The sequence below is a fragment of the Patiria miniata genome, unplaced genomic scaffold (assembly GCF_015706575.1).
Source record: "Patiria miniata isolate m_02_andy unplaced genomic scaffold, ASM1570657v1 HiC_scaffold_3, whole genome shotgun sequence".
Classification (NCBI taxonomy): Eukaryota; Metazoa; Echinodermata; class Asteroidea; order Valvatida; family Asterinidae; genus Patiria; species Patiria miniata.
Genome location: NW_024037069.1, coordinates 8,731,483 through 8,745,262, shown reverse-complemented (window position 1 = coordinate 8,745,262; position 13,780 = coordinate 8,731,483). Strand labels below are relative to the sequence as shown.

The following is a 13,780-nucleotide window of genomic DNA, read 5'->3' as shown; positions in this document are numbered from 1 at the left end:
AATTCATATTTGCACTGTCATTGTTCTCGTTTCATTTGTTGGCCTAGTGAAGGTTAATAAAATTATTATAATTGTTGTAATCAAATTCATAAAAAGGAACTGCAATGGATAGACAACCCATTATCATATCTTTAAGAGAATAAAGATTAAATGTGAAATTGCTCCCCAACCCATCCCACATTGCCCTAATCCTACCCAATTACACCAAAATTAATATGTTTGATATTAAGTTCTCTGTCTATATATACCATCAGTTTGCTTGGTGACTAATTGGTATATAATGAGGTTACATGTTTTTAATACACAGCTACACCCTGAAAACAGCCCCCACATTGCCCTGATAGTGTCTCCACTGAGGGCACTGATGATGGACCAAGTCAAAAGATGGGGTGAGAGTGGGTTCATAACAGCAGGCTGCATCTTACCTCCTTCAGAGATGAAAGCAGAGAACAGAAAGGGTGAGTTGTAAATAAATGACCTTCAATGTTCACTTGCTGAAGAGGGCACTTTATTAAGGATGTTAAATTGAATACAGGTTATTCCACACCTGGGGGTCTGAAAAGCCAAGTGAAATTGACTGTCTTAAATTGTGATTATTCAGTTACAAATATTACTTGTACATTTACCGAATATTTGTTTTCTTTTGGACAGTTTTTATCAGCATACACTGTACATGTAACATGTTGTGTTGTCAGTGTACATTTTGTTGAGACTAACATAACTAGTTATTAAAACAATTTTACATCACCCGACGCAAAAATTCCATCTTATATTAGTTATTGCTGCGCCTGCTGTTATCATGTGAATAAAATGAACAGATATGTTATGTAGTTAAAAAAAAAAAAGACAATGTTTGCCAATGCTTGGTTAATGTCAGAACATGTATTTAATCCCTTTAATCCCATCAATTAAGCAACATTTTCTTTTCAGCTATCATGGAAGGCAGGACGAGTCTAATATTCACCTCACCAGAGGCATTGCTGGCAGAAGACCAACCTTGGAGACAGATGATGCGACAAACCCGTTTCAGGAAACATGTGTGCTTAATTGCATTTGATGAGGCGCACTGTATCGCACAATGGTAAATGGAACTTCTTTAGGACTTCAACATTAATCTTTTCTCATAACTGTAATTGGATGGTAAACTACCGGTAACCACTCTTGCTTTGTTTGTGTCTATTTCTTACTATCTATCTGGCAAGAATACTGTATGACAAGAATCTGAATGCAGACTGGGGTTTTCAGAAAGGGAGCCACATACATTGCAGTATGGGTCTGAGTAGAAACAAAGAAATCTGAAGACATGTGCATAAACTCACCATTTTAACTTTTATTTTTTTTTTAGGAACAACTATATATTACTCAACAAAAGGATTTTTAAACCAGCAGACATATTTTCTGAACTTAAAATGCCCATTCACTTTCACACTCAACAGTCATTGGGTTCTGCTAAGATAGATGGATGTTTGAAATTAAGGTTTTACATGTACGCATACATGTACATTATTACAAAAAAAATCCACCACGAATAATTTCAAAAAATAATTGAAAATACAAATTACAAAAATTAAGAATGAAAGAGAGACAGAATGAACAAAACAAGTAACAATCGGTGGTCCAGTTCTACCGACTCTTTCTGCTTCATTATTGTTTCTGTGTTATACCATGTACATTTGTATTAAACATTCGGGGTTTTCAGGTGGGGAAGGGAGGGGGGCTTGAGAAATACTGACAAATGAGACATTTGTGCTCTTTCATAAACCTCTGGAATCACCTTACGATATTTAAATTCAAAGCAATTAAACTGAATTCAAAAAGACTCAAATCCCAAAATGCAAGTAAGAAAAAGGCAGTAGGACAATAGTTCCCAACAATGTGTTTATTTTTCCAGGGGACATGATTTTCGTGAGGCATATAGTCAGGTTGGACAAATACGCAGCATGCTTGGCGATGGCGTGCCGACACTGGTAGCAACTGCTACACTGACAGGGGCACTAAGGACGAGCATTTTCGACACACTACATCTGGAGCCTGCTGAAATAGAAGTAGTAGCGAGAAGTCCAGACAGGTCAGACCTAGCTTTACAAATGTACATGTTGGCAGACCACATTTGGAATTGCCTCAAATTGTATACATGTTCATGAATGAAATGTACAGGTAAAATGTGAATCACAAAGGTGGTTGAACATTTGTTGCATGACTATTTATCATCTATCATTTATTACTGTCTGCATTTTTTCCCAAGTATTTGAGCCATATCACATAATTTATATCTAAAGTATATACAAGTCATGTTTGTCAAGTCATGCTTTCCAAAACACTTGTGGCAAAGGACTATCTTGATCAGTAAAAAATTTCCATTGCCATTGACCAATACTGTCACATGGAAGAAAAAAGATAATTTAAACAATAAAAGTCATCCTTCATCTCCGGATCAAACATGGTCTTTTTTCCATGCAGTAATGTAATGAATAAATGTAGAACTTTTAAAGCTTTCAACAATTTCCTAATATTTAATACCAAGACAACTGCATATGTTGGTAACCAAGATTACATCCAACAATGTACATGCGTATTATTTTCGAAGATAACATTAAGTCATGTACATATACATGTGTATGTATGTCAATCAACACAATGCACACCTGGGCAAAGTGCACATGATCATGAACATTAACATTGTTTACATAATGACCTTCCACAATACATGCAAGTAGTTTACCATATTTTTCCCTCTTTTAGGCCGAACATTTTCCTACAATTCTGTCCACGGACTAGATCAGGACAAGATCAGGACGACATCGAACAGCCGCAATGGCTGCAAGAGTACGTTGCAGAGCTGCAAACTCATGGCACACAGGCCAAGAAAGCCATAATTTACTGCAGGTATGAATGGAGTATACATTTCATGTTGGGTGCCAATAGGAATTGTGAAGAAATGGATAAAACGTGTTTCCTTGTTTCTTATCTGATAGTTTGCTCAAGCACTCTCTAAGGGTACCCTGGTGAAATTTTGACTTTGAAGCATCGCACTTTACTGGAAGCCGGTTGAGGGGGGGGGGGGGAGTGTGGCTGAGAATGCAGAGGGTGTTGCAGTGAGACTGAGAGGGGGTCCCAATTTATGTGTAAAAGTATGCGATCTGTCCTGGTCCCTTTTTTCAAATTTTCAATATTTTTCATTTTTTTGGGGGGGGAGGGGTTGATTGTGAAGTGGGAAGAAAGGGACTAGGGTTGATTGTCCTTTAATACGTGATTTGAAGACCTACATTTGTAAATGGGCTGAGAATATCTCGATTTCTAAACTAACTTTACTTCGAATTCAATTTATTTACAAACAGGTAGGCCAATTGTCTGCACCCTGTATGCAGTACTGCCTGTACACATTGCAATTAATAAGGCATCCTGCATTATGAGAGCATTATCAACATCCATTCTTTGAACCAGAACTACATGGGCCTTTCAAGAGTTGGCCATTTTTGTCAAGTTCCCTAAATGTATTTCATTAATTGTTAACTGTTGTACGAGATGGTGCCAGACTAACTTGCTTTAATTTCTCTTCGCAATTTAAAAACTTAAGATTTTATGGCCAACTCATGAATAAGGCTCATGTATGTAGCACTTGCAAACAAATCACTGATCATAAAATAAGTTGTCGCAGAAGCAACATGTGGCTAAATTTCTTTTGTGATTATGTATGGTTCTGAAAAGAACCGGAGGGTTCTCAACATTTTGGACAGTATGCTCTGTCCGTTGTCAGGAGACTGAAGGATTCCAACAGTGAAGTGGGATTATATGGTGCCTGGTGCCTGGTTATAGTGCTTGGAGCCTGGAGGCAATGAAGCATGAGAGAGATACTGGGACAGACAGAGCATACTGTCCAAAACGTTGAGTACCCTCCGGTTCTTTTCAGAACCACACATACTCACAAAAAAGATTTTGCCACATGGTGGTACCGCAACAACTTATTTTATCATTATTACCTTAACCATGCAAACCTTCTAAAAATCAATGATCATTCCTATTTCAATTTTTGAATATTTTGCAGATACATTGGCCAAGTTTGTAAATTGTTTGGCTTCATCATGGCAACACTGGGCAAATCAGCATGGGTCAACAATGAGAAACTGCCAAAGAATCTCATTGTTGACATGTACCACTCATCCCTAGACATCGACAGTCAAGAGAGGGTAGTAAACTCATTTACTACCGATGGAAATCTCCGCTGCATCATTGCCACAATTGCTTTTGGCATGGGTATCGAGGTGCACAAAGTCAGGTATATCTTCCACTGGGGGCTGTCCAAGACCATTGTTGACTACTGGCAGGAGGTTGGTCGCTGTAGTCGGGATGGTGAGCCAGGGACAGCAGTGCTGTATCGGACTCCAACCCGCGGTCACGTCACAACTGACATGGAGTTTAAGGAGATGGTGTCAGGAGTGGAGAGTGGTGAGGTCCCGTGTATGAGGGAAGCTATTCTGTCCCACCTGTGGATGGACGAGATGGGTCCACAGCCTGTTCATGATGAAGACAGCTGTCAGAGCACATGCATTGAGGAATGCAAATGCACAAAGTGCATGTGCTGCTCAGTTTGCCGAAGTCGATGCCCCTGCAGAATTCAAAAATGAACAAAAAGTAAACACTGACCAATCTGGGGATGTGTTGTTAATCGTTTCAGCAATTTTTTCAGTACATGAACATGTCTGTATGTTGACAGTTTAGTATGACTTCCACATTTAGCTAATCCACTTCTGTATAGATAATATACCGATACAACATTTGCTTTTGCCGAGGGGGGCAGGGGGGGGGGGGGTTACCAGAATTTAAAAAAAACTATTTGTACACTAACTTGGTCATATACCTGATGTTGGAAATGAAATGAGGACTTTTTGTGTAAGATCATATGGAGGCGTCTGGGTGTGATCAAGGGGAAGAGGTAGCAATCCATAATCTTGGGTGTTTTTCCCCTCATTTTTCCCATACAAAAATTAGGGTAGGCAAACCAGAAGCAGAACTATTTTTTGTTTTGGCTTAACATGTTGCAGGGTTTTCATTTAAGTTGTGTTTTATGTACATAAAAGTATGTATCTGCTGGTAGGCCTGAAGAATATTTAAAGGGGTTAAGGTTAAAGGAATTTCATGTTGCCGAGAATGAAAACATGTATGTGATGTGCTTGTTTGGTTCTCATACCGGTAGTTATACATATGGGTAATAAACCCTACTGCTATTTTAAAGGTCACAAACTGAAAAGCAGTCAAAATGTCCTTCCACTCCCCCTGGCATACTTTTAACAAACCAATTGGGGTCTTAACCAATATTGACTCAAGTAATAACACGGCTCCGAATGGACATTTTCATATTGATAAAGACCCCCATTGGTTTGTTAAAAGTTAATAAGAATATACAGATATGTAGCGTACAACAATGTACTACTGAAATATAAAAACTTACCTCTTTCACAAAGATGATTTCTGATCCCAGATGAGTAATGAAAATGAAGGCAGCAATACATTCGTGTCCGGTGAAATTGTACATGTACCGCTATATTGTACATGTAATACAGATGTACAATGTATACAGGTGCAGATATAAGCTTGTTGTACCGAACACTTGCACATTTCTACATTGAAACACTTACACGAATGTAAATTGAGAAGCATAAATGGTCTGGCAAAGTACATGTAGGGTTTGTACTGGGTACATGTGGGTACATTTACTTTGTTTGAATATCCCAGGGCCCCCCCCCCCTAAAAAAATACCCCCATAGTAACTACATGTACTTATACAAATCTTTCCAAAGAATTAGAATTTCTTCATTGAAAACTGGTGCTTAAACGTGTGTAAACATGAGCTGTACACTGAACATGTACATGTACCCACTCAGGGGTTGTACATGTACATGTACATGTACCTTCATTTATCTTAGGCGTATGGTTTTGAATTTAATGTACATGTATCTATTACTTTTTTTTAAATAGCGGTAGGCCTTTAATTTTTGATAGAGACCCCGTTATAGTACTACATGTACATTAGTCATTTATTTAACACAAAAAAACCAGGGTACATACATTGTTTCGTTGGGTTAGTAAACTGCTAGGTCACCCTTTTGTGTACAAAACTCCCGGTGTCCACCAAGTTCAGATGAAATCTGAAGATGATCAAGCTTTAGTACACATACATGTATGCATTATTAAAAAACAAAGTGCTTTTTTTCACCATGTTCACCAAAGAAATTTAGGTTGGCACAAATTCTAGTTATATTCAGTTATTATACTCACTTATTTCAGAGTTTAGATTACAATGTGCATGCACTGTACTTTTCACTTCTTTTCGGCATAAATTTCAGGTTCATCAAGGCACAATCTTTAAAACAAGATCAATCATCTGGTAAATTTAAGTTATTATGAACAGAAGGTTTCCTTGACTTACTTCAGGTATATCTTGTATTGTTTCATAAGTCTTGTTCAAGTGCTATTATTTACATTTGTATGAAATGTGTTCAAAATAGAACAGGTGGAATGCTTCATTGTGGCTTTTGTGCCAATCTTTCAATTGTCATGTCTCTTATTGGCTGTATTTTGTAACAAAATGGTCTCATGTATCATCAATGGAAATCGGAAATTGACCTCCACTCGTCCATTGACTTGCTCAGTTTAACAAGTTTTGCACCCATTTTCTCCGGAGACTTGATGGTTACTGCATGCCTGAAATTTGGAAAGGAACGATGGAAGCGTCCAGGAACAAAGTCAAACAAGCAATCATCTTGGTATTCTGTTACAAACAGCTGCACGTCTTTGGCATACTTCTCATAATGGTGTCTTGACGATGTTCCTTCAATCCCCACAATGGACTGGAGAAAGAGGTTGTCAAGTTCGCGACCATATGCCCCAGCCATTTGGCTGCATCGATGGACTTGCTGTTTTGTATACACCCCCCTTGATCTCTTCAGCATCTCCTTATAATCCCGATTAAGAAACTCATTGACTAGATCCAAACCAAGATTTCCCTCCTCCCTACCTGTCAAGTTTGCTACCCTATTCCATGTGATGTCATGGGCAATTCTTGCAGGATAGAAGCCATTCACTGCAGCTAGCATATTATGACCCAAAATGAAATACTTGTAGTGGTTGTTATTCCAAAATGGAATCATGTTGAAACGCCAGTGCTTCATCAGGGCAGGGCCATCACCAATACGTATGGAATCTCGTAAAGCAAGGTGGTACAGACCGTCATACAACAAGGCCTTTGAGTATTCCAACTTGCTATCACCACCATCTGCCATTTCTGTTGATCCTTTCTTCTCACATTCTATGCAGCAGAACCATTTATCAGGCAAGTCATCAGCCCCTTCACCAATACAATCAGGGTGGTACCACTCATTTTGGGTGCATCCATCTTGCATCTCGCATTGTACCATTTCATCCTCATGGCCAGTCTTCTTGTGACAGTGGCAATAAATGTAAGACTTGGACTTTTTACACTTAGTAGAGCACCACCAATCACCTTTAGGAACCTCCTGGAGCTGAACACAAGAATGGTGGAACCAACTGCAGTCAAAATTTGAACACCTTACCATATCCTCACCTGTACTCTCTCCACATTTGCAACCATCATCTTCAGCATCAGTAGCATCCTTCATCCCTTCAAGGTGATGCACGTGTACACGTGATGCAGCATGCTTGCTTTCAGAATCAATGCCCTTTTGTGAGCACACAGTATTGACTTCTTCAGACGGAAATTGGGGCCAAATGAAATCGACAACCTCATGGGCGAGGTTGCTAAGCCATTCACTCTGCTCTGTGGGATGCTCACAAGAAGGAAAACTTGACGGTGCATCAGTTGTTGTTTGAATCCGACCAAGTTTCATAGCCAGCATTGTGCAGTAAGCATGGGTGGTGAATTGGAGCAAATCAGCCACATGATTGAAATTTTCCATCACTTTCTTGTTCACCGATTTGTGATTGAAAGCTTGCTTTAATTGATAGAGTGATCCTCGCTGAGTTGAACTATTACCTTTGAAGAATTTGGTAATTGTGTCTTGAAAAAGAATGCCTCGCTTGTGGAATTCCTGTGGGCATGGTACTAATCCCTGGAGTCTTGTTCTCATAGTGTGACCTGTACATCTTGACTTTTGGGAGTCAAGCATTCGCTCAATCGACAAGCCATCGCCAAAGCAAACAATAGGATGCATAGATTTACTGTTTGTTGGAACATACTGATGGAGGTCAGTCATGATCCGAACAGTTCCATGCGTGGTGGAGGGGTTTTCTTCAATGACACCCAAGTTGACTATCTCACTTTTGCCCTTCATTTGGTCACTGTAGACATGTTTGGCCGAGGGTGAACACTTCACCTTCCCAAGAAATGTCAAATGCATTTTAAGAATGCGTTCCACAACACCACAAACTTGAGCTTTCAAATCATCCCAATCACACTGAGAGGGCAGAAACTTACTCAGTGGAATGCACTTTGCCTGGACAACATCACAATATGACTCCTCACCAACAGGAATTCTGTTCTTTGTGGCAAATGCATTTGCCCAAATCTTGAACTTGTTACCTTGCTCACGCGATTGTCGACGTGCTGTTGTTTGGATCTGGACATTATCCCAAGTGATACAGTATCCAGGTATCCCTGTCTCATCCCCTCTGTTGTCCGCACCCTTTGGAACTGCATCATCTTGTTTACTTACATCTCCTGTGTTTTCCTGTTGTGTCTTTTCTTGAGATGAGCTACATGAAGGTACATGTACATCCACTTGGATTTTTTCTTCTTGCGATGGACCAACTTGGCACAAGTCACCAGTACTGTCATCACAACTGCTTAATGATCCATCTGAACATGTACCTCCACTCTTGTCACTGTCCCAACCATCACTATCCCATTCCTCGCCTGAAAATAATCTCCTTTTAGCACCCTGAACGGGTGTACATGTTGATTCAGATGTACAACCTGTAGGTCTTTCCTCTGCTTGTGTCATGATGCCTTCAATGTCATGCTGCCACTGTTTCACTTTGGTTTTGGAGTTCAAACACGCTTTGTCAAGGGTGCTTCGCGTGGCTGACATTCCTTGGCAGATTCCAAGACTATGTAGACAATCAATGAGTGCTTGGCTGCAACCGTGTCTCCAAAGTTGCAGGGAAAGACAACTCTGGATGAACTTGAAAATCATGGCCTTGTGAGAGTACAACATAACGGACAGAAGAAAACCCACACGCATTTGAACCAAGAGTTCAGCTTCTTCTTTATACGTTATTTTCCTACCACAGAAGATCTGTGGTCCTGGTCTAGTCTTTCCCGGGTCTGGGAGACTACCTTGAAGTGCATTCACAAGTACTGGCATGTGTAAAGCAGCTTCCTCAATAACCTCCTTCCATTTCCAGGTATGAAGGTTTTCGAAAGTACTGGCAGACCGAGAAAAGTTACCCTTTTTGGGGTAGTGTTTGACTTCTTCCTGAATCTTTTTTCTTACAATTTTCAAGAAAGCTTCGCTAGCAGAGCTACTTTCCAAAAGCGCTCTGAAGGCTATTTCATATTTGCTGTCATTTATGGCAGACTTGGCCCTGTCTTTGAATGAAATTTTATTCGTAGACCTGCATGACTTAGGAGATTTCATGCGCCGGGCCTTTGGAGTTCGAATGCTCCATGGTGAACTGAGCACTCTCTTCTTCATGCTCTTGCCTTTTATATTGGGCGTCACTTTGATGGTTTTTATTACATAATTCTTGCACGACCAACAAATGTATCCATCTGTTCCTCCAAAATTACTTGGTGAGAGATGCAATGCTCGAATGCCAACCCTTTTCCATCCCTTATTTTTGTTTTGCTTCTCAAAAGGATGCTGACAATTGAGACAATTATTCAAATCCATGGTCAAAGTGAAGTTTGATGATGTTCACTCAGGTGATGCTCAACTGAAACAACATGTAGTGGTACCCTTCAACTCACCAACAAAAACCAAAACACGCTTTGAATGTCCTTAATCACATCAGAAGTGACAGGTCTATACATGAACAAACCAAAAAACAAACGTTTGATGATATTCACTAAGATTTAGTGTTACACGACTGACAAAACAATGTACTTTGAGGATTTTCAATAAGCTCCAGTTCTAAATATGAAACATGCTCATGAACATGATGTACATACACCCATTGACCAATATAAATGCAAACCAATAGCGCGTAGTGCGTGAAACTGCCTCTGCCAATAATAGTTTAAAGCTCGGAAGTTGAAAATGAATTTCCTCACACAACAATGTTAAAAAAAAGACAGTCAATGCAGCAGCTAGTGCACTTGTAAAATGATGTACATTATATCATTTACACCGTGCACGTACATGTACTGTATGCACATGTATGCACATGTATGCACATGTATGCACATGTATGCACATGTATGCACATGTATGCACATGTATGCACATGTATGCACATGTATGCACATGTATGCACATGTATGCTGCATGTACATGTACATGTAACAAGACATCACATGTGTGCATACATCATGTGCATGTACATGTACTTTACACACATTACATAGACCGCCAGGTCTTCGTTGCACAAAATAGTAAATGATCACTGTGAGATTTTATCTATTATTTTTAATCCCAGTTACCTTGATTGTTACTTTTAAACTATTTACAAAGGAGGTAATGCTTCCATAAGTGTTTCAATGATTTTTATGTGCAAATAGTGCTCATTCAGAAGTGAAAATTCTGACCTGTATTACGTACTCTGTACACACGCGATCCCACACAGACGAGCAGCAGTGCAGTGCATGCGCGCGTTAGTGCAAGCGCACACGTGAGCCGAGCAGCCAATCATCTTGCGGGGTTTTTTTTCGTGGTTGCGACATGAAACAGCCGTCAATCTGTTGCACGCAAATGACCCGGGTACTCGTCCGGGGTCAGTTGTCAGGGTCACTTGTCAGGTTAAAATCTAATTCTACACGTTCGTATGGGTCTTTACTGATGGGCAAATTTCGTCGAAATTACACAGCCGAAACAATCGGACGGGCAAATTTAGATTTCTAGGTGAGTACTCAACACCCATACGGAATTATGTATGTCGGATCGATTTCGCCAGGTTCGAAATGACATAAGAACGTGGCGTTGTATACAACGCCACGTTCACGGGTCTATACAACGCCACGTTCACGGGTCTATCACGGTCCCAGTCTGGTTCAAGTCCAGCCTGGGGTTACGGTGCGTGTGCCCTTGGGCAAGGCACTTTGTTGCTCATTAGTTCTCTCAACCCAGGACTAAATGGGAACCTGTAAGGGCAGAGAGATGGTTACTGTGATTGATTTTAGCAATTTTGCACCGATATTAATAGTGTTTCACTTTTTCCCTCAACAGGATAAGATTCTTCAGGAAGTTGTTGCCACAGTGTTTGCTGACTGCACCGTCTTAACTATCGCGGTGAGTGAAACTGCCGGAAAGGATCGGTGTGAAATTCCATCAAATTTGGGGGCAGATTTAATTTTCTTAAGTTACTTTTGACATTTTTCACAGGAAGGGCCTAACGGTGGGGCCAGAGATAGGGATTAAAGTGGAATTCAATGTTACACAATAATGAAGATGGCATCAAGATGCAGGAAGCGACAGTCATGTGATCTTACTTTCTAACAAAAGAGGGCTGCTTTGGCTGATTGACAATTGGGAACACTGGCAGTTGAGCAGACAGTTGAGCAGATTTAATCAACCCCGGGCCCTGCAGGGTTAACCTCACTTTAAAGCTATGTTTTGTATTGGAAGGTCAAAGTTCTGAAAAGAAACAAAATTGTTTTGTTGGATTACACCACTGGAGGGCCCAATTTTATGGCACTGCTAAGCACATTTCTGCTAGAAGTAGAGCTTCCGTCTATTTAATGGAGACCGTAGGCAGTAAGCACAGCAAAATACATGCTTACCTCAAAAGGAAAAAGTTGCTTAACTTAGAGAGTTACGTAACAACGGTTAGCTCATCCATGCCATGAAATAGTGCTGAAGGTCTGGTCAGCACATGTTCTGCTATAGCAAGCACTTTTCTTGTGTTTAGCAGCGCCATGAGATTTGGCCCTGGTAAGAGTCCCAATATGTGCATATACAGCGTGTGTCAATAAAAACGCAGGATTCAAAGCGATTTTTTTCTGAGAAAATTATGCTACTGGAGTGCCTAATTTGATAAGGATTTGATTTTCCATAATTTCATCTTTGACAAGATTTTTGTTTGGTGGAATTTGGACTTTTGGTTCAAAAGTTATGACAAGTTTTGTGAAGCCCTTCTGAAGCGGGTTGGTCTGATTCAATGACCTAAACACAACGACCAGTTATGTACAATGCAGGTATGCATTGAAGACAATTAAACCAGAACAAAACTTTCTTTGAAACAACTGATGATAAGAATAACTTAAATTTAATAACTGGACTATCATTGTTTCAAAGCATCATGAATGTCGTCTCTGACATATCAAATGTAAGCCTAATCCTGCCAGACATGTCCTTCTTTGTGATCCACAAATACTTTCACCTGTACTGAATTCAAACCTTTCATTAGGTATGTGTGATTTCACAAATCAGACCAGCTTGGAATTATAACCCTTCTTCAATGTACTCTATCTCTGGACAGGATTGTCCAAATGAGATGGGATAAAAAGCATATAGTGAAGAGAAGGAAAGGTACTTTGAAAAGAGGGTTAACATTATGATGAATAAGGGTGGTTTATATTCTTAATATTTTTGTTTCTAATCCTGCGTTTTTATTGACACACGCTGTATAAAACTCTGATTTTTATTTGCTTATCATTTCAAACAGCACCGAGTGGCCACCATCTTGGATTCCGACTCCATTCTGACCCTGGCAGACGGAGAGGTCATCGAGTACGACACACCAGAGAACTTGCTTGCTGATCATAATAGCATCTTTGCTTCGTTAGTCAACTCCAATCAGTAACTGAGTTTTAGGGACTAAGTTTTATTATAAATATTAACCCTAAATTAATCATCTGGAGTCTGCGCTCTAAACTTGCAGCGGCTTCTTTTGGACTCCTGGTTGTACGTCAAACTTCTCTTGGTTTGGTCGATAATATTTATTTACGGGCGTATATACAAAAGTAGTGTGTCCTTCCACGGGAAGAGTCACTGTAAGGAGCAAACACTACCTAATGGTTCCTATTCCCCTATCTGGACACATATGGCATAAAAATGGCGACTGGAACTGTAGAGTAGACGACCATAACACTGCCAAGTCTCTACACAGCGAAGGAGTGGGGTGGTGAAAGCATGTGCTCCTGGTTTATATACCGACGCGTAGAATGGAATGCCCTGCCCTGCCCAGTCCAAAGAACTGAACACAATGGGCAATAGAACTCAAAAATGCCTTGGCCTATAGGGCAGAACTCAGAACAAAAAAGGACTTAACTGACTTTTATTTCTTCGGCCAGGACTGCATATAATATATACAGCTGCTGTAGGAATTTCACTACAAACTTGCTTGCTCATCATAATAGTATCTTTGCTTCGTTTATAGTAAACTCCAATCAGTAACTGAGCACAGTTGCGGTTTAGTCATTTTAGTCCAAGCTAGATGTGGCATTGCAGTCAGGCATAAAAATAGACAAAACATCTAAAGCAATGAACATAGATGTGTATATTGAATTGATTATTAGTCAATTATTTGAGGGAACTGAAGGAAATTTGGGATTGTTTTAGCCGACCCAACCATCCTCCCCCCAAGATCCCAACTTGGAACAATCTGCAGCATCTTAGAAAGTTCTGCTTTTGCTTTTAAATAAGGA

General features: G+C 40.0%; 2 protein-coding genes across 2 annotated transcripts in view; both read left to right on the top strand.

Annotated features, from left to right (window-relative positions):
• Positions 1 to 13,560, top strand: part of LOC119737142 (ATP-binding cassette sub-family C member 9-like) — a 45,805-nt gene extending 32,245 nt beyond the window's left edge. The window contains exons 30-31 of the mRNA XM_038211260.1: positions 11,361 to 11,423; positions 12,799 to 13,560. Coding sequence (XP_038067188.1) covers positions 11,361 to 11,423; positions 12,799 to 12,936 — 201 coding nt within the window. The 3' untranslated portion in view covers positions 12,937 to 13,560. The remainder of the gene's footprint in view (positions 1 to 11,360; positions 11,424 to 12,798) is intronic.
• LOC119737146 (ATP-dependent DNA helicase Q-like 2) lies at positions 2,698 to 4,762 on the top strand. The gene is made up of 2 exons (XM_038211264.1): positions 2,698 to 2,886; positions 4,046 to 4,762. Exons 1-2 carry the CDS (start codon positions 2,708 to 2,710, stop codon positions 4,623 to 4,625), a joined length of 759 nt encoding a protein of 252 aa, XP_038067192.1. The 5' UTR covers positions 2,698 to 2,707; the 3' UTR covers positions 4,626 to 4,762.
• Positions 13,561 to 13,780: the final 220 nt, after the last annotated feature.

Bases quoted from the DNA above. Each gene is read 5' to 3' on its own strand.
- LOC119737146 (XM_038211264.1), top strand. From the start codon at position 2,708: ATGCAAGTAGTTTACCATATTTTTCCCTCTTTTAGGCCGAACATTTTC. The intron at 2,887-4,045 runs GTATGAATGGAG...AATATTTTGCAG, and splicing joins AAAGCCATAATTTACTGCAG to ATACATTGGCCAAGTTTGTA.